Raw genomic sequence first — 21,678 nt, 5'->3', positions numbered from 1 at the left:
TCTTGTTCATAAACTAGATCTCTCCGACGTAGTATTTAGATATCGTGAAGGCACCGAACTAAGGCTTGGCATGATTCATAGCTATTGATTCTAAATATTGCGTGAGAAGATAAAAGTCTTCAAGAACCAGAACATTATTAATTTGCTAAAAACTTGTTTTGAATTAGACATTATCCATGTCGATATATTGCGTCTCTATTAATTAATATGAATGGTGTTATTGGCAGTATATCGTTTATGGCAGATGGAACGCGGAATAAATTTATAAATCATTAACTATTTCGCACTATTCACCAATGTCAAGATATCTTGACGATTATACGGGTTTACCCCAATGGTGCTGATGACCCCAATGAAGATATCTTTAATTTACTGTCGCACAGCTAAACTTAAATATCCAGGATTAACACCACATGTCTCCAATAAAAATAAACGCACTTTCCTATACTCAAATACTTTGAAACAGACTGTAGGGCGGTCCCTTCACGATATTTAAAAGAATATAATACTCTGCAGGAATACAGCTCCTGCTGTTAAAACCCTAAGAGCTTCATTTAAATAGCCGATTGTCTTTTGTTTTAAGTGAAATGTGAACATGAGAAGTGATGAGACTGGCTTCACTCACAAGTCCGGCGGAGGTTGTGATCACTGATCAGATTCAGGCTAGAGTGACCGAGGAGCCGGCCGGCGGGTCGAATCGCGTGTCCGGCACTGAGCCCAGTTAATCACAAATCACAACTGCGCAGCGACACCGGCCTTGCGGCTGCGCGTGGGCACGCTAATCATAACTTGGCTCATCACGGGCCCTACGCCCGGAAGGTACCTACGCGGAAACTGCACTAGAAAGGCTAACTGGATCTAATGACGGGTTTTCACTCTCATTCTGTTACTCTATACGCACATGTCATATAAGAAGCCTCACAAATTGCAGCATCTCTCTGTTCGTAGGTTAACTTTCCGTAGGTATGTTTCTCACCTTTAGATGGAATGACGCACATAACCAAAGTAATTTGCATACTCAAACTACGTGTGAATTACGACAAAGAGACGTGTCATTTCAAAAGCCCATATAGTTGTCAATGACTAGAGTTCGCGATTATACTTATGTAAGATATGGTCCGATGGAGCCAAATGTTACCGAAATTGATGCCTTGAATAGCCTAACCAAATCGCATAATATGCCTTAATCTGATTCATGGCTATTAACGAGAGGATGCGAGTGTGAGGAAGAGAGACGTACTCTAGGTAGGAGTGGAGGAAATCAGGGCAGGATTATCTCCAATACTTATTAGAAGAGAAGTGCTCAACATGGTGACAATGATTGTAAGTAGGCGTAGGAATTCCTTAAGTTATAGTTAACGGTTTCATATGCACCAAATATTTCCATTTTATAGTTACTCAACACGCCAGGTAAAATGATTTTTTTTTCAAATAATCACGTTTATCTAGTATTTAGATAAAAATAACTATCTACTATTGCGTGGCTTACAGATTGCGTGGAAGTTTGAGTTCCCTCGTAGTTATTAATAAAAGTGAATCAGTCACAATCACTTTGTTATCGACAAGAGTCAATAAATGCCGAGGTATTACACTGCGTTGCAATTGCAAACAGATAATTGCATCGCACAGCTATACAAGCTAAATTGATAATAACAGGGAACACAGCATTGTAATCATTGTCTGACTATTTATACTTAGAAATAACAAACCATTATGTACACCGAGACCCGAGTACGGTACTCAGGATTTATATGAGTAGTTCTACTGACTTCTGACATCTGACTATTCTCACCTTTCGACACTGCAAATGGAGACTGATGAGGGGTCATCCATTAATTACGTCACACGAATTTCTAGGTTTTTTGACCCCTCCCCCCCCCCCCTTGTCACATTTGGTCACATTTGGCAAACCCCTCCCCCCTAGTGTGACGTCACATTTTTTCTACGAAATCGCCAAACCGAATTAAGTAAGTACCTAAGTATTATTAATATTTTATCAAAATATTTTTGACGATATAAATATTAGTAATTTTATAACCCAAAACTGCTTAGGAAAGAAAATTAAAAGAATAAAAACGATTATCGTTTTAAAAACTTGTTATTTAAATGTACAGCGAATAAAATAATCAAAAAAAAAATTCGGTTACTGATGAAGTTAAAGTGACGTCACAAAGTTTGTGTCTCCCCCCTCCCCCATGTCACAATATGTCACATTTTCTGGACCCCCTCCCTCCCCCTAAACGTGTGACGTAATTAATGGATGACCCCTGCTGATTGAATTAAAAGTCGTTAAATGATGCAATTTATCATTGTTGTAGTTAATAAATAACATAGTCAGGTCGCCTTGCCATCCAATAATAGCATAGGTACGATTATATTCCTAGAATTGAATAGTGCAGTGCGCGCTGCATCTGTAAATTTTCACACAACCGTACATGCTATTACTATTATACTAACTTTACTCTTTGTGCTATTACATGATAATAAACTTCAGAATACTGAAGACTTCCGCACCACTCAATAACAGCCAAATATACCTACCTGCGCTATTAAATAAAATTGACAAGATTATCATAACAAAAAGGCGTTATATTACACGTTTGTCTGGCAATTGTCGGTCTGCTATTGTCATGGTAAAAAGACATTCGTCATTGTAACTGGCTGCGTACTCCGGGACGGGTTTTCGTGTCGGATATCAAAACGACAAATTGACTGGAATATATTAAGATTAGCGAGCTTATTGTATGTTTATGTTACACAATTTAATGAGAACAATGATTCATGAAATGATAAAAATATAATGACCATAACGTGTGTGATGGCAGGTGACACAATGGAACAACGTGGCCAATCCCACGCTAGTTCGTGCTCTTGTCTTCTCGTAGTGCGTGGGTGACCTACTCTAGTTCCGAATACTTCCCACCCTCCACAATAACATAACAAATTTGATGCCACATATATATATTTTTTATGGCTACAGAAGAAATAAAATACGCCTATAGTTTGGCAGAGTCCATAAAACAAAAAATGACCACCCAGGGGCTATCATTAAAAATTACTGCGGCGGAAAATATGGTTCGTATATTAACTATGTATGTAGGTACATAACAACAACATGCTAATACGATGACATGATGTCAATTTTATGCGAACATCTCCGTTCGCAGAAATGATGTAATTGCTATAAAAGAACTTACATTATTTGTAGATTTAGTTAGCGCTTGAAGAGCGAGACGTACCAAACAACTTGAGTACAGACCATGCTTGAAAACAAAAGTCGGGGAATGACATTGTGTTTTGTGGTCAAGTTCAAGTTTTTGTGAGCGAGTTGTATGCTAATGAGGTGTTGTTTTGCAAAACATCAACGTATGAAATCATTTTGACATTTTTTCCTGAAGTAGAATATTATTTAGATGCAGCAACAACAGCTATACTCCAATTATATCTAGTAGGGTCATACGGCGAATGATCTAATTCGTCAATTGAGGACAATTTCGCGCTCTGCTCTCACGTAACTGATGCGATATACGCTTTGTGGAACAGCTGCAATTCTTGATGCCAATTACTTGACCAGCTGCTCGGCCACGTGAAGCCAATTTCATTCAAAGATTTTCCAGCAATCACTTCATATTAAAGAGATTAAGCGTGAAATTTGGAGGCGACTGTTTTCGTTAATTGTATTTATTAAGCGCGTATTACATGTGTATTTAATAATATAAAAATAAGTATACCTAAGTTAATAAAGAAATTACTTTCATCCAATTGAGATGGTTGATGTAAAGTTTGCATCAAAAGTAACGGGTCAGACTACGCGTCAAGTTTTTTTTAATAGCTTATCAAAAATATATAAGTCCCTGTATATAGAACAATTACATTGTGACAGATACTTTAGATCGCGGCCTGTAGAGATATATCCTTATTTGGAAAATAATTCCTGGATAGCAAGTACTTTTGGAGGGTGATTTCATCCGCTACCTACTATTGATGCTGACATTGACAATGACAGATATTTCACCAATCACACAATAATTTTCAAAGCTTTACCAAGTGTACTTTGAACATGGAAGCAAGATAAATATAATTATCTTTCTAATAATGAGAGCATAAAAAGTTCAGTAGCAAAAATACTCCGCTCCGACCGAGTTGGCGCCTATCGTACTACCGCGATCCAGCAGAACGGAACGGTGCCCCGCTGCGACAGATGAAAAACAAGATACATTCAGGCCATATAAATAAACATTGGTGATTCATACCGCATTTCAGGCAATCGTTTATCGAGCCATTATCATAATTGAAATATTTATTGAGGAACATGTGACAACCAGTTAAGGTTGCGTACTCGTAGGTCTGATACGAGTGACTCACCCTGCACCGTATGGAGACAATGCAGTTCGGAGCTCAATGTACGCGTAAACAGAAAGACGATAATTTAGCACCAAATTTGGATGTATTAAACAAAAAGCTATTTCATGAATCGAAAGGTCTTGCAACAGCCTCATGTGATGCTGAAAACAAAACGTTGTTTGCAAGTACGGAATCGAATTTTATGTGCACTCCATACAATGTTACAAGATTTACAGCCTCTTGCGTCCGCAGCATTAATTTATAGGTTTTCGCAAAGCATAAATAGCAACAAAAGATGTGGCGTCCTGTCATCTCTTTATACAATGAATATTAAGTAATTCTCTCGTCTCGAAGCTTGCGCAAAACAAAATGGAGGGTTATATAATAAAGGATTTCTAAACGAAACAGTATTTAATGCACCTGTAGTAAGTGAACAGTTACATAGAGGGATCTCCCAGGGGTTAGGTATTTGGATACTGTTGTCCAGTGAAAGTTGTTTGGAAGTTAATGCAACCAGCGCGGATAGCGCGATGTAGGCTATTTCACGGATATACACTAGCGCCATCTTTTGAACGCAGTGACAATGAAGCAATAAATGGGTGACTAAATGATCTAATGGCCCGATTAATTGGCTCAGGACGCGGTATGAGTGATGGGGCAGGCCCTCAACCCGTGTAAGGCACGAAAGCGCTCGGCAAGCGGCTCACGTCTGCCCCTACGATAATGGGTACTAATGAGACCGCGCCATGCATCGGAACCACTCTCCACACCTGCGATAATTAATCCGAAATCAAACTGCCGTTGGAATACTAATGTGATTTATTACTCTCATAACGATAAATTAGCACGATCTGATGGTAGTAGGGACACTTAATTGGAACTAACAGTAACAGAGTAATGAGTTAGGTATCCCGCGTGGTACTTATACGGTAGGTATTTAAGTATTAAACATCATGTAAAATGAGATACGTAAAATTGTTGGGTATGTTCAATAGAAGAATTCATTCCACTTTAACCACTTTGGTTAAATTAAAGAGGTCCCTTTCTACAAAATGTACTATTAAATACATGATGTAATCTTTGAAGAATTTAAGCTATCGGCCGTACTTGTGGTCACCCTCAACAGTTTTTTCAAACATAAGTATCTACGAGTAACTAAGCAAATCCTCATATAAAAAGCTCTACACATACCTACGTAATATTTGCTCAGCTAGAGACGTGAAAATTATCTCTCTACACATACTAACAAGTGCTTGCCAAATAACGCCATAAAAAGCCCATTATAGGCGCAGATAACATTCAACTTTAAAGTGAGACTATAACGACAATCCATTACGGATAGAGATAATCGTCGCCAATACATCACGGATAAATAAAATGTAACATCGATTTGATAAAGTGTCAGGCGTTAGCCCGACGGGAAAGCGTGGTGGCATTATCAAAGGTGATAAATGTTCGTTGCAGTTGTTAGAAGCAACCAGTCACGAAGTAGGCAGTTGGGCGCGTGCAACCGTCTTCTTTGTTTCTCACGGCTCGGTTGCAGAAATACCGTGCAGATCGTTATCTGCGTCGATGATAAATGCATCCAATAACTAGCTTGCAGGCGTAGGTATCATTACAGCTTACATTTCATACCTAATGTACGAAATTTATATGAAAGATAGGGATTACGAATGTAAAATACGATGTAGACGCGAAAGTGGGCGAAAATGCGCTTAAATTTCGAAAGTGTCTAGGTAGCATAAACTCCACCTAACCATATTGTTGCCTAACAAAATTTAAATCACAAGTTAATATGATGGCGTGGACGGAACTGGGTTTTTATATCCATCATGGTGGAGGTATGTTTGCATACGTGTTTTGTAAACAGAATGAATCAGCGTGACTACATACGAGTACACGGGATTTTAGAATTGTACCGGACCAACTGTATACATAAAACTTGAGGTGACGCCACACGCTAGGCGTGTCAATCGCGAACATTCTTGACGAACTGGCTAGATTCTAGGATTAACATATTCAAATTTCTTCTTAGAGATATTCTAGAAATCTGCAACACAAATGTTAAGCTTGCGATCATGGAGTTTCCCAAGCTGACGTCGCCTTGAACTTGCGATGTAAACTAACACTGACGTAAGTGCGTTCAATAAAGCAGCAATTTACACTGTAGCACCTGACGCCGCCTACGCGTCCAATACACACTCGATTACATAAAAGTTTGACAACATTATAAAGATTATCCTCAATTTGGTCCTCATTAAAAATAATTTTTGGATGAAACATCATCTTAAATCGATTTGAAATAAGCATGTTGTGCGCAGTATTTGCGTGAGGCCCTAATGAAATTTTTATACGATTCAATTCTCAACACTTAATGGTCACTAACGCATAAACACGAATGTCTATAAGTAGCTATTAATAAGTGGATTTGTATGGAATATAAAATACATGAAATTTACGGGGGCGGATTGTCGCCACTGAACCTAAATGACTGTTTATTAATGTTAAGGTGAACGCGTACGTTAAACCGCTGCCGTCGAAGGAATTATTCAAGAGTTCACGCCTCTGCATCTCCCGCTTAATGAATGAACTCGAAATATTAACGATGAAACACAAGTATGCGTAACTGATAATCACATGTAATCTCTCTATCAAGTGCGATTATCACGATGTCCTATTTCGGCTTTAACGAAGTTTGTGATTACTCAATTTCCCTTATGAACCTAGATAAATTGACTCGTGGAGATATGGAGGCGCTATAAATCCAGCTAGATAACGCAATCAAGCGTACTGTTATTATCGGTTAAAGCCTAGCTTTAGAAAGGCAGATTACAAAATGAAAGCTCTCGGCAGTAATCGAAATTACTAGATTACTATAGGTTCAGGGAACATGACTTGGGCAGAAGTTGAGCATGGGGTGCGTTGTGTAAGCAAAACATAGCTTTTTTCCTATTGAGCAGTCAAAAGGGAGGCTGGATAAGTAGGTTGAGTGCAGACGGGACGGCGCCCGAGGCAAGTACAAAATGTTTCCGGTTCCAACGGCCCAGCCTATTTCGCAAACTGTATTTTTAGATGAAATAACATTCTCGAGTGGAAATTTAATTTGTGCTGCAGTGGAGTGAAAATTATTATTATACCTACCTATTTATACATATATGATATTGATATGTTAGGCCAAACAACAATTTTAATAGCAAAAAATAATGGAGAATCATAAGACAAGTTGACAAAGGATTTAATTTGGCCATTAGCATGAATAAGCAAGTTATATTTTTATGCGCATAGTGATCTGGTGATGTTAGTAATAAATTCATATTGATGACTTACATGTATCCGTTATTGGTACATGGAACAGGCCATTATTTGTGTAAGTTATGGCCTTAAAATGTATTAACAATAAAACAACGAACAATAGGTGAATAAATAAAAACGTCGACATGAGCAGTAGCAGGCATCGTAATACGCAAAAAGAGCTTGTCAACCGAAAATACATACATACATCACAATATTTTGTGAAGCAAATTGTTATTGTTCGTATGCGACAAAAAAACTGGTTTCGACCGAGTTTTGCATTATTCTTGGTCGTGACAAAAGGAAAAACAAAATGGTTGGATGAATCCGAGGTTCCGACTTTTCAAAGGCGTTGTGGTACAGGCACTAATACCTCAGGGTATTGAGCATAAGGAAAGGTGGAAGCTAGCGGCCTCCCACGGAACACTGCGAAGGATTATCGGTACGTGACTGGGATTTGATAATGATGATCTTACTGTTTATGAGGAAGGATGGATTTGTAAAATGACGGAAACAACCTAGAGAATTCACGGACAAAACATGTATAATATCACGATCGCTGAAATCATTTAAACTTTGTGTAAATAGTTCTGGAGAAACATATATTACATAACAGATATAAAACAATCGTAGTCGTATTGTGTTGTGTTATTGGATAAAATCTCTACACCTCTGACAAGCAAGCAACTCTATTGAATGTAAATATAATTATCAGATTCGCCTTCTAGAAACATACCTACTAAAGGTGTTACGGTGGTATTACGCGAAGTTACAATTCAGATTAAAAAATATAGGAAGTTACATACGAAGTGAAAGTAATAACAATCAGCAAATAACTTTCAGCTAAATTCATTACCTACATTGTTATTATTAACAACGAAGTATGAACAAAAAAAGCCTGTTTCTTTATATGTAACATTTTTTTATAGACGCCTACGTACAAAATGTGGTGTATACTGTAAAAAAATGTTCTAAATTTAATGATCGGAAGCTGATCTGAGGACCTACCGCGAACCACGTTCGACGTGTTGCCTCCCTGTCACACTTACGTACAAATTTACTAGGGCGACAGAGAGGTACCTAACACGTCGGACGTGATTCGCGGTAGGCCCTCTGATCGCTTAGTAAATTTACATCGACTCATTTTTTTTCCGAGTCTTGGCCTATTTTTATTGAGTATCTAATTATGGATTATAGTTATAAAAAGTAAAACAATCCACTGGAACGCATTAGGTACCTATAATGTGTCGCTCGCGGATCACTCGGATGTCATTTATCATGTGCGTACCGGCGCCGTGGGCGTGATGATGTAGCGGTCATCTTGCTCGCTCACATGGACCCGGACAAGCTTACAACTAGAGATGCATCGGATATTCGTTTACTATTCGGTATCCGGCCATTATTTTAGTATCCGGACGGATACCGTATAGTGACCTACTATCCGGCCGGATACCGGATAGTAACATTGCTTGATTTCGGAGTAAACAATTTGGATTTAAGATACAGTCACGGTCGTAATCGTACTCGTTTATTATTTTAAAACAATTTAAACATTCAACTGGCTTGCACGCGCACTCCTTTCGAACCTAGAAATGAGTCCGCGCGATAGGGATTGCATACCGGATTGATTTTCAATCCGGATTTTGGCCTCAATCCGGTTAGGTATAAGGATATTAAAGTTAATTAAATGACATATTTTTCAAGTTTTATGCGTTATATGAGAAACAAAGGGTATTTTTACAAATGTATTCATAAAACAACAATTTGAAGTTAATAAGAAATAACTTTTTAACAATAAAATAAAAGTAAGTATTAAAAAGTGTCACATAGTCGACCTCAATTTAAAAATAAAATTTGAAATCTAAGTCATTTATTAATTTTATTATATTTTTAATCATTCACATTCTGCTCAAATTTATACGTTTACAATAAAAATATAAATGTTATTAGATTCCAAAGCCTGTTAATGGGATAATTATGGGATGGGAAATGGAACTCCTTGAAAGGACAAGTTTTCGTAACTGTTCTTTGATGGAATTATTTGTAACGCTGACATCCATTCTAGTAACAAGATATTTTACTTTTAACCAAAATTGTATGAAATGCGCTGCAATATTATCTTGCTTTCATTTTTTATCCGTGAAAATAGTTTTATAGCCTAAATCACAAATAAATAAATAATTCACGAATAAATATTTGGGGACAATTTTATACAGATCGACCTACTCGTAGCCCCAAACCAAGCAAAGCTTGTAATATGGGTACTAGCTAGCTCTAGGTAGTACTACTAGGCGACGATATATATACGTATAGTATATTGATAAATACATGCTTATATACGTAGAAAACACCCATAACTCAGGAACAAATATCTGTGTTCATCACACAAGTAAATGCCCTTGCCGGTATTCAAATCCAGGACCATCGGCTTCATAGGCAGGGTCACTGAATGGTCACTACTCACTAGGCCAGACCGGTCGTTACAAATGCCTTCCATGGCATCGCCATCCTTTAATTTTTACTTCTAATTATTTAAGTAATCGTCGTATCGTGCCGATTCGTGCCACCAACATCAAAGAAGAGGAAATCCCCTTCTGTTCTCAATCATCGTCATATTAAATATCTTCTTATTTTACTAAATTTGGATTTTTTCATTCGTTCTTTATTCTGTTTACTTCTTTCTTCTATCCGTCGCCTTTATCTCACCTAAAACGCGCAGTGGGTGTAGCGTGCGGTCTTTTTTCTATTTTCCCGGATCCGGTCCGGATCCGGTGATTTCAACCGGATCCGGTAGCTCCTAAAAAGTGCCGGATCCGGCCGGATTACCGGATCCGCCGGACCGGATTGCAATCCCTACCGCGCGAACGTCCACGAAACAGATCAAACCTGCACTAATTGCATTAATATAGTTCCGCCGGCCGAATATTCGGCGGCCAGATACCGAATATTCGGTCTGACCATCGGCCAAACAACTATCCGTTGCAACTTGCATCTCTACTTACAGTTCAATTTCATAATTAATTTTAATCACATTTTAATTTTGCATGTAAATCGATATCGCCAAGGATCACCGACACGTTCGGCTCGGTCTGATACGCTCGAGAAGAGTCGATATCGGTGTGAAATCAAAACCCTGGTTCAAGGTGATCTGTGGATATTGATTTGTGGTGACAAAAACAATACATGCAGCTATTAAATTACGATTAAAACGCTTGATATAATAGGATGGATGGCATCGGGCATGGTAGTCACGTTGTCGTGATACACCTGTTCTGCAGTTTGGTTACGGTTGACAGAGAACAATGCCACGGCGACCGGGTATATTGCGTAATTGAGCAATTTTCACGCGAACATCGTCTCAGATAAGGATAAGACACGGGAAGTCGCTTGTCGTGCCTGAACGGTCTTATTTTGAGACGTCAAAATGACAGAATGGCTCCGGAGAGGACTTAGGAGGATGCAGTGACTTTAACAATGTTCATCCGTTTAAAAACAAAATTGAACTTTAAAAAACAGTGACATTACCTACAGGTAATGTGTTGCATTGCATTACTAGAATTCAATCAAAAGGTAGGTGCTGCACGCGACAATCATGACGTGTGTCACGCTAGAGGCATTGGAAATCATAAAGAAACGTGAAATTACGTAATTGCCAGTAGGATTATAAATAGAAACGTCGACAATATCCACACAGTTTACTTAAATTTGCCTAACAATAGTTAAGACTTAGAATAAATTGACATGCGAAGATAATTCTACACGATTGCTGGAATGCCGCGGGATCATTAAAGTGGAATATTTATTTATTATTTACTTGTTATGGGTTCTAAGGTCAGGATGCAGGTACGGTTGCAACGTGCATTGCCATGCCGGTGTCCAAACAAGGCTAAGTGCGTTGGAAATTGCTACTGTTGAGGCGCCGACTAGTTGAAACACTACGTGACAGAATGATTATAGGTGTAGTGGCCCAGAGGTCACGGTGAACATCTCACAATCAATGAGGGCTTGGAAAACTAATGTCGACCACCAGCGCGCGAATTAAGTTTATTCTTAGATGAAATGCAAATAGCTTTTGATGTAAGCTAATATAAGGTTGTATAAAATAAAAAGTTCGGTAGATAATAGACGAAATATAAGCGTAGGGCGTTCGAAGAACAAGGACAAGGGCAAGGTCGGAAGAGGGTGGTTCAAGGGGACTACACAAAAACTACAGGCGCGGCCTGATAAAATATTCGTAACTGTTACATAACGGTTACTTAACTTAACGACTTTGATAAATGAAGTCATAAAACTTCGACGGAATGCAAACTATATAGCTTGTTTTGTTTCACTCAGCATACAATGTTTTAATAAAACTTCTAGAACGCATTAAGATTCATACGAATTCAGAGCAGTATTCTCGCTAGGTATAACTGAGATCACATTTCTTATTTATAAGTTGGCACTACCTACTTATTTACTAACCGCAGTTTTGATGATGTTTACTTACAATTCCTTTTGAGTTGCTCTACGATTTGAGATTATGAGAAAATTATGCCAGCTACATGAAACAACAAAGTGTTCGGTTTTTGGTGTGCTGTAATAGATAGCTGTCATTAACAGCTTGGTAATCTTCATTATTCAGTCTAAATCTTTCCTAGCCTTCTCGTATTCAAAAAGGGTATATAAATACGTGTCGTGAATTTAATTGCTTTTATTTGTTTTAGGACTAACTTAAATATTTCCGTGCTCTGATATTAGATTCAAGACCTGTCAAGAATTTATAAAAAAATCGGCCTAAAGTTATTATTATGTTAATAGGCTTTAAGGGACGCCATTGTTGTATTTATCACTGGTATTACAAGGTCATTCACATACATCCTTTTCACCATGATACATTTAAAAATAATATCAGAGACCTAGCGAATATACGAGTATATTTAGTTTTCCCTTTATTAATCAATATTGTCCAACTCTTTTACATTTTAATCTTAATACAGATTTAGAATTGCCTTCTTAAAATACTAAGAAACATAAGCTAAACTTGCGGACGAAACATAAACTTATGGAACTGGTTGGACTAGACCAGAACGGGAAAACGAATTCACATGACGGAAACAGGAACACACTGTCGCATCTAGATACTTAGATATGGCACATGAAGAAGAACCGTATTTGTACTGTAATGTGCTTGTGTAATGTAATTTCATCAGCCCCATTTAACTCGCGAGTTAGGCTTTGTAGCGCACTGAGTATTCACTCTTCATTAGCACAATTGCCGACTGACATGCTACCTCATTAACACAGGCCCTGGATTTAGTCCTACCATTACGACATGTGTCCGTTCCTACGTAATGTTGCCTATTTATTAGTATGTGTTGCTTGATTAGTATGTCTGACGTGTTTTGGGTTTACGTTAGTCGTTGTATGAGCTGTTTGGTGATTATTTTTCTTACACATCCCTGAATTTGCTCCTACCATTTCGACATAATGTGTTGTGTCCGTCCCGACGTTATGTTGTCAATTTATCTTGTTTTGTATATCTGACGTTTTCTAGATTTTTATTAACCGTCGTGTGAGCGGTGTGAGTCGTTAGAAAGATGATTATTTTATAGAGATACCTCATCGAGGTCCTAGTCCTACCACTGTGAAGTGTTTTGTGTCAGTTCTTCATCATGTTGCCTATTTATCTTGATTTCTGTAAGTATCTGTCATCTTCTGGATTTGCGTGTCAGGCGTTAAAAGAAAAAAATAAGTAGGTATCTACTCGAATCTGATGTTTTTTTACATCCTCTTATATAAGTTTGTAATATTGGTATAAGACTACAACAAAAATAGGTACATTTGACATATTTAAAACATGACACATAGGTACTTCACCAGTACAAAACACTGGAAAACAATAAAGGCTGTAATTTGTTTTTATCACTTGTAATGACTTCATCGTATTGCGAATTGATAAAGAGACATTAAAATGCGATGCTAATAGAATCCTTACTTAATAAGAATAATAAGTCCTAATTTTAAGGCTATTTGAAGTAATCCGAAGATGTAATTAACTTCCGATCTACGTAATTTAACTTAAGTCATCAGATGATTCTCGTAATTTTTCAAGGACGAGAGTCGCCATTTCATGTTCTTCACTACCTATACATAGGTATTGTCTTACTTACTAGAGTAAGTAAGACAATACCTATGTAAACTATTAAAATAAAACTGATAGCATTGTAGTATCGCTTATCAGCACCAGTTAACTGAACTGAACTGTTACTGTCCAAATACTGAATGAAAATAACAAATAGAGAAAAGAAAATGCCCAAGAAAAAATTGTAGAGCTAAATTAGAAGCCTTTGAGGCGTCCCGAAAATTACAAATTTAAGACTCACCAGAGAAGCTGATTTTCGTTTCGACCGGCATCTTATTTCACGTTCAAATTCCTGAGCTTGTGTGGTATTTTTTTTAATTCGGCACTGATAATATCGTAGTATCGTGAAGTAGATTTTCCTTGTGATCTACCGTAGGTAGGTTTTGTCGAATGTTTGCGTCGTTGTCGCGAGGGTGTGACGCGCGGATCGCTCGCCCGCTGAGAGTGCACTGCGGCCGGCGCGGCGTCCCACGCCCGCGCCGCCCTCACTGATACGAACCTCTTGTTTTTGTTTCCCCGGCCCTGGGAGCCTTTTCATGAAATGCGAAATTAACGATGGGAGTTTTGCAACTGAATAGATCCCTGGGCTAGGGTGAAATTTTCAATATTCATCTTCCGAGGTCAATAAAATTTGCCTCGAAAATTAATCAATATTGCAGATATATTTCACAATAATTATTTTATTACGTTGTAGTTTACCTACTAAACTAGAAGGACCGATGACCTAATTACATTAATTGTTTCTAAAAATTAATATGAATTTAACTAGCACAAGGGCGTCAATGCTGTCAATTGTTCGTTTCGTAGGCTTTGAAGATTTGAACCCTATCAAATGCAGGCACCTATTACGTAGAGAGAAAATAATTAATAGTCTTTGTTACTATTTTTATTCAGTACCGCTACGATACAAATATTTTGCTATCTTAGTTAATTCAGAGTATGTACTATCGTCTATATTTACTACGAATGTCCTCTATCTTATCTCTGAGCTTATCGGGCAAGAATTCTTGCCTTATAGGTCTCGTACTCATCTACGTTTACCTACAGTGTTTTCATTTGAATTTAACTTTGTAAGACTTGGCGGCCTCTTTGTTAATGTTAAAGTGCTTCAATACAGTCATTAAATAAAACTTGACGATTTTGCGATAAGCAACATATTTTCTCTGGAAATATGCGGGCTTAGGATACCTGTAGTAAAGTCAGTAATCAGAAATAGATAAGCGCTCTATGTCTTTATTTAGTTCGGTGAACTAACGTGAAAATACTGAGATACCAACGTAGTTATGTGTCAAAGTAATGGCGATAAAGGAATTAATGGAATGATCTTCTTTTCGTGCTGACAATACATGTACCTTTTGTAGTTTTCCTGACACCATTGACGGTCTGCCAGTCACAGGTTTCTAACAGGTCATAGAAAGTGAGTTGACGAGGTTGAATGTAAAAGAGCATGCCTTTCAATGTGAGTCCATTCCGGACGTTCTTCATTGCCGCTTGTGGTGACACGTCCGATCGGAGGACACAATTGATTGTTACAGTGTAAACACCTTTCACCGGACTAAAAAACGGACGAGCAAAAGCTTCTTTATGCTAGGTTTACACGTGTTGAGTAGGTATGTGCCTGTAGTACTAATGGGTTAGGTATTTGTCGACTTATTTTATGGAAAAAGGTAGAACAACATTTAGGAGGACTCCGTCAAATTAAAAAAATGGGGGTCCTATGATTTTCTTAAAATAGAAAGTAGAATCATATAATAATGATTTATACACAGTTTGAGTGTGCTAAGTATAACAAGTAACGTCAACAAAGATCGCCTCAACTACAAGATGGTGCATATCGGCACTAGGAACTTTGGAAAAAACTCGTATCTTGTTCTGTCAATCAAAAGAAAAATGTGGTATCTATGTATGGGATGCATATAGAGCTACTGCCTTTCAACTTTGAGTTATGTCAATGTGGCTAATTCCGTCATAGGGACTATTCCGTCCACTAGCGTTTTTCTCGAACAACAAACAAAATTGATAATTTCATCGTAAACCAGCGATTGCTTTTAGTTTCAGCAATCAAAACCAGACGGTTTTTTTCCTACGATTGAATATCAAAGAAATATACGCTCATAGACGGATTAGCCCCTATGACGGAATTAGCCACATTGACCTTACCTATAGTATTTTTCAAACTGGAAGGGCTAGTATTACGCTGATAGATGTCAATTCAATACAATTTTTCAACATTTGGAATTTTTAGGTTATAAATTGTATGGCCATACAATTTACAGCGTATCCTTCCAGTTTGAAAATTTCTATAGCAGTGTGAGTTACGAGATTTTTTCAAAGTAGTGCTGATATATAGGTACGTTAAGGCCAAGCGCGCACTACGATTTTTTGTCGTGCGATAGTCTTGTCGCAGAAATGCAACGTATGTGTTTATATATGTCGGTGCGCGCACATGCGACAAGAAAATATGTATTACAGCGCGATTTTAAAATAGTGTCGCAAAATTTAAATCGCAGTGCGCGCAGGCTCTAAGACCTAGAGCTCTTCGTAAATGCTTTATAATACGGTGTCTGTTCAGTCTGTAATAGTCAATAAGCTCATGTTAACCTATTATGTACCTATAATCAGAAAGCTCGTCTAGGAAACATATAACAAAGCAATAGAGCGGTGCTTATGCAATTTTGAACACAGTAAAGTTCAGCCTATGTAACTTTCACCGAACAAGTGAGCTCCGTGAATTTCAAATTTGAGAAGGTACTTAATGATTGATAATGACTCTGTTTTTGTACAGTCGACGTCAGATTGTTTACATTTTGGACTTAACTCCATTGTAATAAGGCGGAAAACGTATCCATATGTTTGACATCGACGCTACGAAGTAGGATATTAAACTAGACATGAAAGTTTACATTCCACCTGAGTTGATTGTTGACTTCTGTCTGATATTCACGGTCGGTAAATGTAAATACATACAACACACATTGATAAACGAGATATGTAGGTATATGGTTCATCTCGTACTTTCTAGTGATAAAGCGTCAAATATGGTACTGTTAGTTTAGTTTTGATTTATTCTCTCTATTTCCAAACCCATTAGGGCCACTTGCACCATTCGACTAACCCGGGGTTAACCGTTTAAACATTGAGTTACCATGGTTTCCAGTACAATTTGACACTGGGTTAACATTTAACCGCTTAACCCCGGGTTAATGGGGTGGTGCAAGTGGCCCTTAGTGATTCAAGTCGATTTCCAATTCCAATAGAAGTATGTAATTATTTTCTTTATTCGGCACCATCAAAAACGGCTATTACCCAAAAACATTCCAACAGGTTACGGTTCGCCAAATATTTATTTTTACTAATTTGCGCAAGCATCGTTCATTAGCGGACAGAGACAATAAATAAAAGAGACTGCCTATCTCCTACAAAGTTACTTTCAGTACCTAGGGACAAAGCGTTTTGTATGTAATTAGGTGTCCCGAATATCCTATAAATTTTGCACGGCACTTTGACCTCGATGTACTATAACTAGTTAACAAAATAATGATTTTTAAATTCTTGATGTAGTCCAGCGGTCGGCAACCAGCGGCCCGCGAGCCTCCCTGGTTATTTTGTATGTAATATTGACAAATGACAATGTCTGATAAAGTCATAAATATTAACAAAATGCAGCCCGCGTCCACTTCGTTAACTGCTATGTGGCCCTTGGCTGCTAAAAGGTTGCCGACCGCTGATGTAGTTAAACACTTTTTCTGTGAGCAGCTTTGTTTGGGGATAGCTTCAGTCTTTATGATTGAATAGTCTTTACTAGTGGCTAGCGGGCCGTTGACCGATGGATTGGAATCCAAATAATCCTTGACTCATAGTCCGAGTTGACGATAGAGGCACGTACCTGATTTACGACCCATACAAAATGTCCCCAGAAACCTAATAAGCACTTGATACAGACGTAAGGAGGACGGGGGTTTAGGCAGCCTTGGCTGAGATTTACGACATACGTTTAGTATTTAGATTTATGGCTTGACTAGGAAATAGAACAGTATTTCTTCCTGAATAAAAGAGTGTTCCTGTTCCATAAATATTAGAACAATGCCTTGCCTTTATCTCGTATATTTAAAAATATAGCTTTCATGAAAAGTTACATTCATAACTTTACATATTTTAAAATGCCCTACATAAATTATAGCCGCATCCTCTGTTCAGTATAACTTATCTAAGAATAATAGCTAAATATCACAAATAACACTTTAAAGCAATGTTTTTCAATCTGTGTATCGCTACTCCCTTACCTCTGTAATAATTACTTAATAAACAGGCAAACAGTCTCTCAAACTGAACTGAACACATATCTACTGATGATTGAATTTGAGTAAACCACAAATTAAATTGTCTGTCGCTAAATGTTGTTTTCACAGTAGATAGACTTTTTGTTAATAGAAAAAAGCGTAAGCCGATACTTTGAGATATATTTGTTGTGGCTGCGAAGCGACGGAGTGTGACCGCCGGTATTATTTTGCCTCCGGTCACGTATTGTTTGTGCAAGTGACTCCGTTCGCCATATTTATTTAAAAGCAATGCCTAAGCTGATGAGTAAATAAGAAAACGGTGGCATACCTGTTTGATTCCTAACAAATAAACTATAGCATCGGAGGAGTACATTAAGGATATTTAGAAGGGTTTGGTAAATGAGACGCTAAATTCTTTTTCACCACACTAGCTCGGAAAGGCTTACTTTGCACTTTAAAAACTGATAGCAAAGTTGCATTTTATTCACATGTGAGGCAAAGTAATCAAATGCAAATTTTGAGTTGTTTTCTTATGTTTGCTGGTAGAATTGACTTTTAAATGATGACTTTGGATGATAAATATTTAATAACATTCATTTGGATTTGATATGGTTTGATTTTGTTTGATATTTTACATTTAATATTTGCTTCGGGTTGGTGTGGTGAAAAATTTTGTGTTTCACTCGGGGGTAAAATTTGTTTAACCCTCGTGCTTTGAAACCCTCGCAACCCTCAAGATTCCATTTTTCAATTTTGGAGTCTTTCGCTTGCTCGGATATTAGCACGAGCGGTTAAACAACAACTTTGCCCCCTTGTAAAACAAATAACTATTTTACATTTATTGCCGCCTTTCTTAGTTAATCGTAGTAAGTTATATGTGCTTCATGCATGGACTTTCCAGTAAGTGCTACTCCTTTATTTCCCAGTTTGACCAAGTAGGTACATTTACTTCGTCGATGTGGAGCAAGCATTATACGCAACGGTCCGCTAGCTTAACCGTGCAGCGAGCGCATACCATAAAGCATCTCAATAAACCCGATATGTTGACAACGCGAGCAATTTTCCACACCTGCGGTGCGCTGGCGCCGCTCGACCGCCAGACCGGAACACTTTCCAGCAATGGCGTTACTTTGCGACTTGACTATTAATCTAGCAGTACTTCAAAGTCAACTATTAGGGTCTCACATAATTAGATACAAGACAAAACTATTCAACTGTCATGCAGTCTGGCTCTCTCGGTGGCCGGCAAACTTTAAAAACCATCTGATTCTGGCATTTCTAGGAGCCACGCAATATATTTTGGTTTGTCTAGCCGCAAGTGTACTTCTCTAGAAGCAACGTGCTGCTTGCGAGTTGGAGTTTGTCGACCCCTGCTGGGTTAACCAAAGTTAAAAAAACTCACTAAAATGCTATAATTTACGAGGTAACATCTGAGGTCAAAGTGTTGTACGTATGACGTGTAGGTATTATTCCGGCGTACCTTCTCTTCTTAATCGCGTCATAGCATTACCGAAATCCGTGGCGCAGGTATATACTTTACATTCATATCATCATAAGTCGTCGATTTTGGCAATACCACGTTAGCCAATATGGCTATTATATTTCTAACGACTTTCTAGCTACGTTTCTGATAGAAAATGTTATGCGACTTTGGCGCTTTGAATGAATTCTTAATTTAGAATTCGAACTTTGTTTTAATTAGGTAGTAAATATTGTCACTGAGTAACTGCTCTATTCAATTGTTTATGATAGCAGTAGGTAAACATGCTGTTACTTTGCATGCATGTGTTTTGATCTCGACACGACCATGTACCAAATTCTGATTCGACACACCTTTAACTTAATATAAAGCTCTGCTAGAAATACTTCAAAGGTTAAAGTGTTGACGCCAATGTCGTGACGTTGGAGAATTCCATACAGTCATTCCGAAAGTGCCTCTTGAATCAATTTTGATTCTTTTAAGTAAGGTTTGACCTTCGTAAGAAGTAGGTACGGATGTAGTGAATAAAGTACAGCGTGACAGTCCAGCAGTTACTGGAATCACGGGGAAAACCTACATGGTGATATCAGCATACGTAATTAATCTAAGAAAAAAGATACGACAGACTAAGGAAAAAGGTGCTAGTTTAGTAATATAAAATCACTTTTGGATGAGATATAAAGAGATGGGAGAGTATTGTGAAGTTACGTAAGTTATTGCAGTTATGCATCATAAAACTTACACGAAAAATACGTTTAAATCAACACAGACCAGATATATACTATTTTTGTAGGCACTATACCTGTGAATAAAATTTGACTCTTTTTGAGGATCAGCAAAATCAGGAGACAACTATCTGCTTAATACTATTAGTGTGTAAGAAATATAAGATAAGGTAAGCATTGTCTATCACAAGTATGAGAGCAAGCAGGAATCCAGGTCCGTGACTAAATACTAGGTTTAGTACTAGGTATTTTTATTTTAACAAATGTTTTGAAGCTCTCACTAATCATTATTGGAGCCGGAACCGCAACAGACGACTAGATTTTGAAGTAATTAGCGCGTAAATAACTTTCTTTCTCTAGGAATGCTCTATCCATCACTTCATTCACTTCGCTGAGATATAAGTTCTAATCGATAGAAACAAAATAACAAAGGTGTTTTATTAACTAATTTCATCGTAATCTAGTATTCATAAATTGCATAATCAATACTTTCTTTGATGTGGAAGACCGATTGAAAAATACATGATATTGCTTGTATATCAAGTAACATATAATACTGTTCTTTAGCTGACAGGTGTATATTTACTAGGTTTTTTAAATTTAATAATAGAATTCGTAATAAAATAGTTATAATGAGAAACCTTGTCACACGATTATAATGATCGGCGGCGGTATCACGGTCGCATCTTATCACCTGTCGTCATGCGTGACTTTCGCACTTAGGTACATAATTGTTAGAACGTGACAGGCATGACGACAAATGATAAAAAACCGACCATCGTAGCCCTACAGGTGGTCACGAGCTTAATCACAAAGTCCGCGAAATCTGTTAGTGGACACGAATTCGGAATTTTTTATCAGTTATAGCGACATTATGATGTCATCCGGAATCCGGACCTGCGCATTAATAATGTGCTGCAAATTGCAATTGTGGCGACCTTGAACTGAGATTACAGTCACGATTTGCTCTGCACTGCTTGTGGCATCTAGATAAGGCCGACAGAAAGAGTGCAACGGCCAACAATATAATGTCAAATTTAATGTGGTATAAGGTACCGTCGACATTCATGAGATTATAATCGGCCGAAACACAACAAAACAAGTTAGTCTGGTTAGTTAGGGTGTAGGGTGGAGTGTTTCATTATATCTTGATCATTACTTCTTGGTCTTCATCAGCACTTCCTCTTCGTTAAATCCTTTCAAACAGTTGATTGCACGGGGGATTAAAATGGTAATCCAAATTCATAATTATAAATGTTGTCCTGACTTGATTACAAATTGACAATAGGACCAACGGAGGAACCCTTGCCTCAAACAAAAGACTTTTCCAAATCGGCTCAACAGTTTTCGTGAAATCGAGGAATATATATTAAAAAATAACTCGTGAATCTTATTAGTCTGTTAATAATTTATTGTCACTAATTGTATAAATAT

At 37.7% G+C, this 21,678-nt stretch overlaps 1 protein-coding gene across 10 annotated transcripts in view; it reads right to left on the bottom strand.

Moving 5' to 3' along the window:
* LOC134792915 (CAP-Gly domain-containing linker protein 1) overlaps window positions 1–21,678 on the bottom strand; it is an 80,940-nt gene that overhangs the window by 49,849 nt on the left and 9,413 nt on the right. For 3 of the 10 annotated variants that reach the window (XM_063764365.1, XM_063764366.1, XM_063764367.1), the window contains exon 1: window positions 14,001–14,287. The exons of 5 other annotated variants lie outside the window; for them this stretch is intronic. In XM_063764365.1, the coding sequence (XP_063620435.1) occupies window positions 14,001–14,031 (31 nt within the window). In that variant the 5' untranslated portion in view covers window positions 14,032–14,287. Of the gene's footprint in view, window positions 1–625; window positions 790–14,000; window positions 14,288–21,678 lie in introns of those variants that run through there. 2 more of the 10 variants (XM_063764368.1, XM_063764369.1) reach the window with 1 other exon arrangement.

The sequence above is a fragment of the Cydia splendana genome, chromosome 8, assembly GCF_910591565.1.
Source record: "Cydia splendana chromosome 8, ilCydSple1.2, whole genome shotgun sequence".
NCBI lineage: Eukaryota > Metazoa > Arthropoda > Insecta > Lepidoptera > Tortricidae > Cydia > Cydia splendana.
The sequence above is the reverse complement of the archived record's forward strand: the minus strand, read 5'-3'. Positions and strand labels throughout refer to the sequence as shown.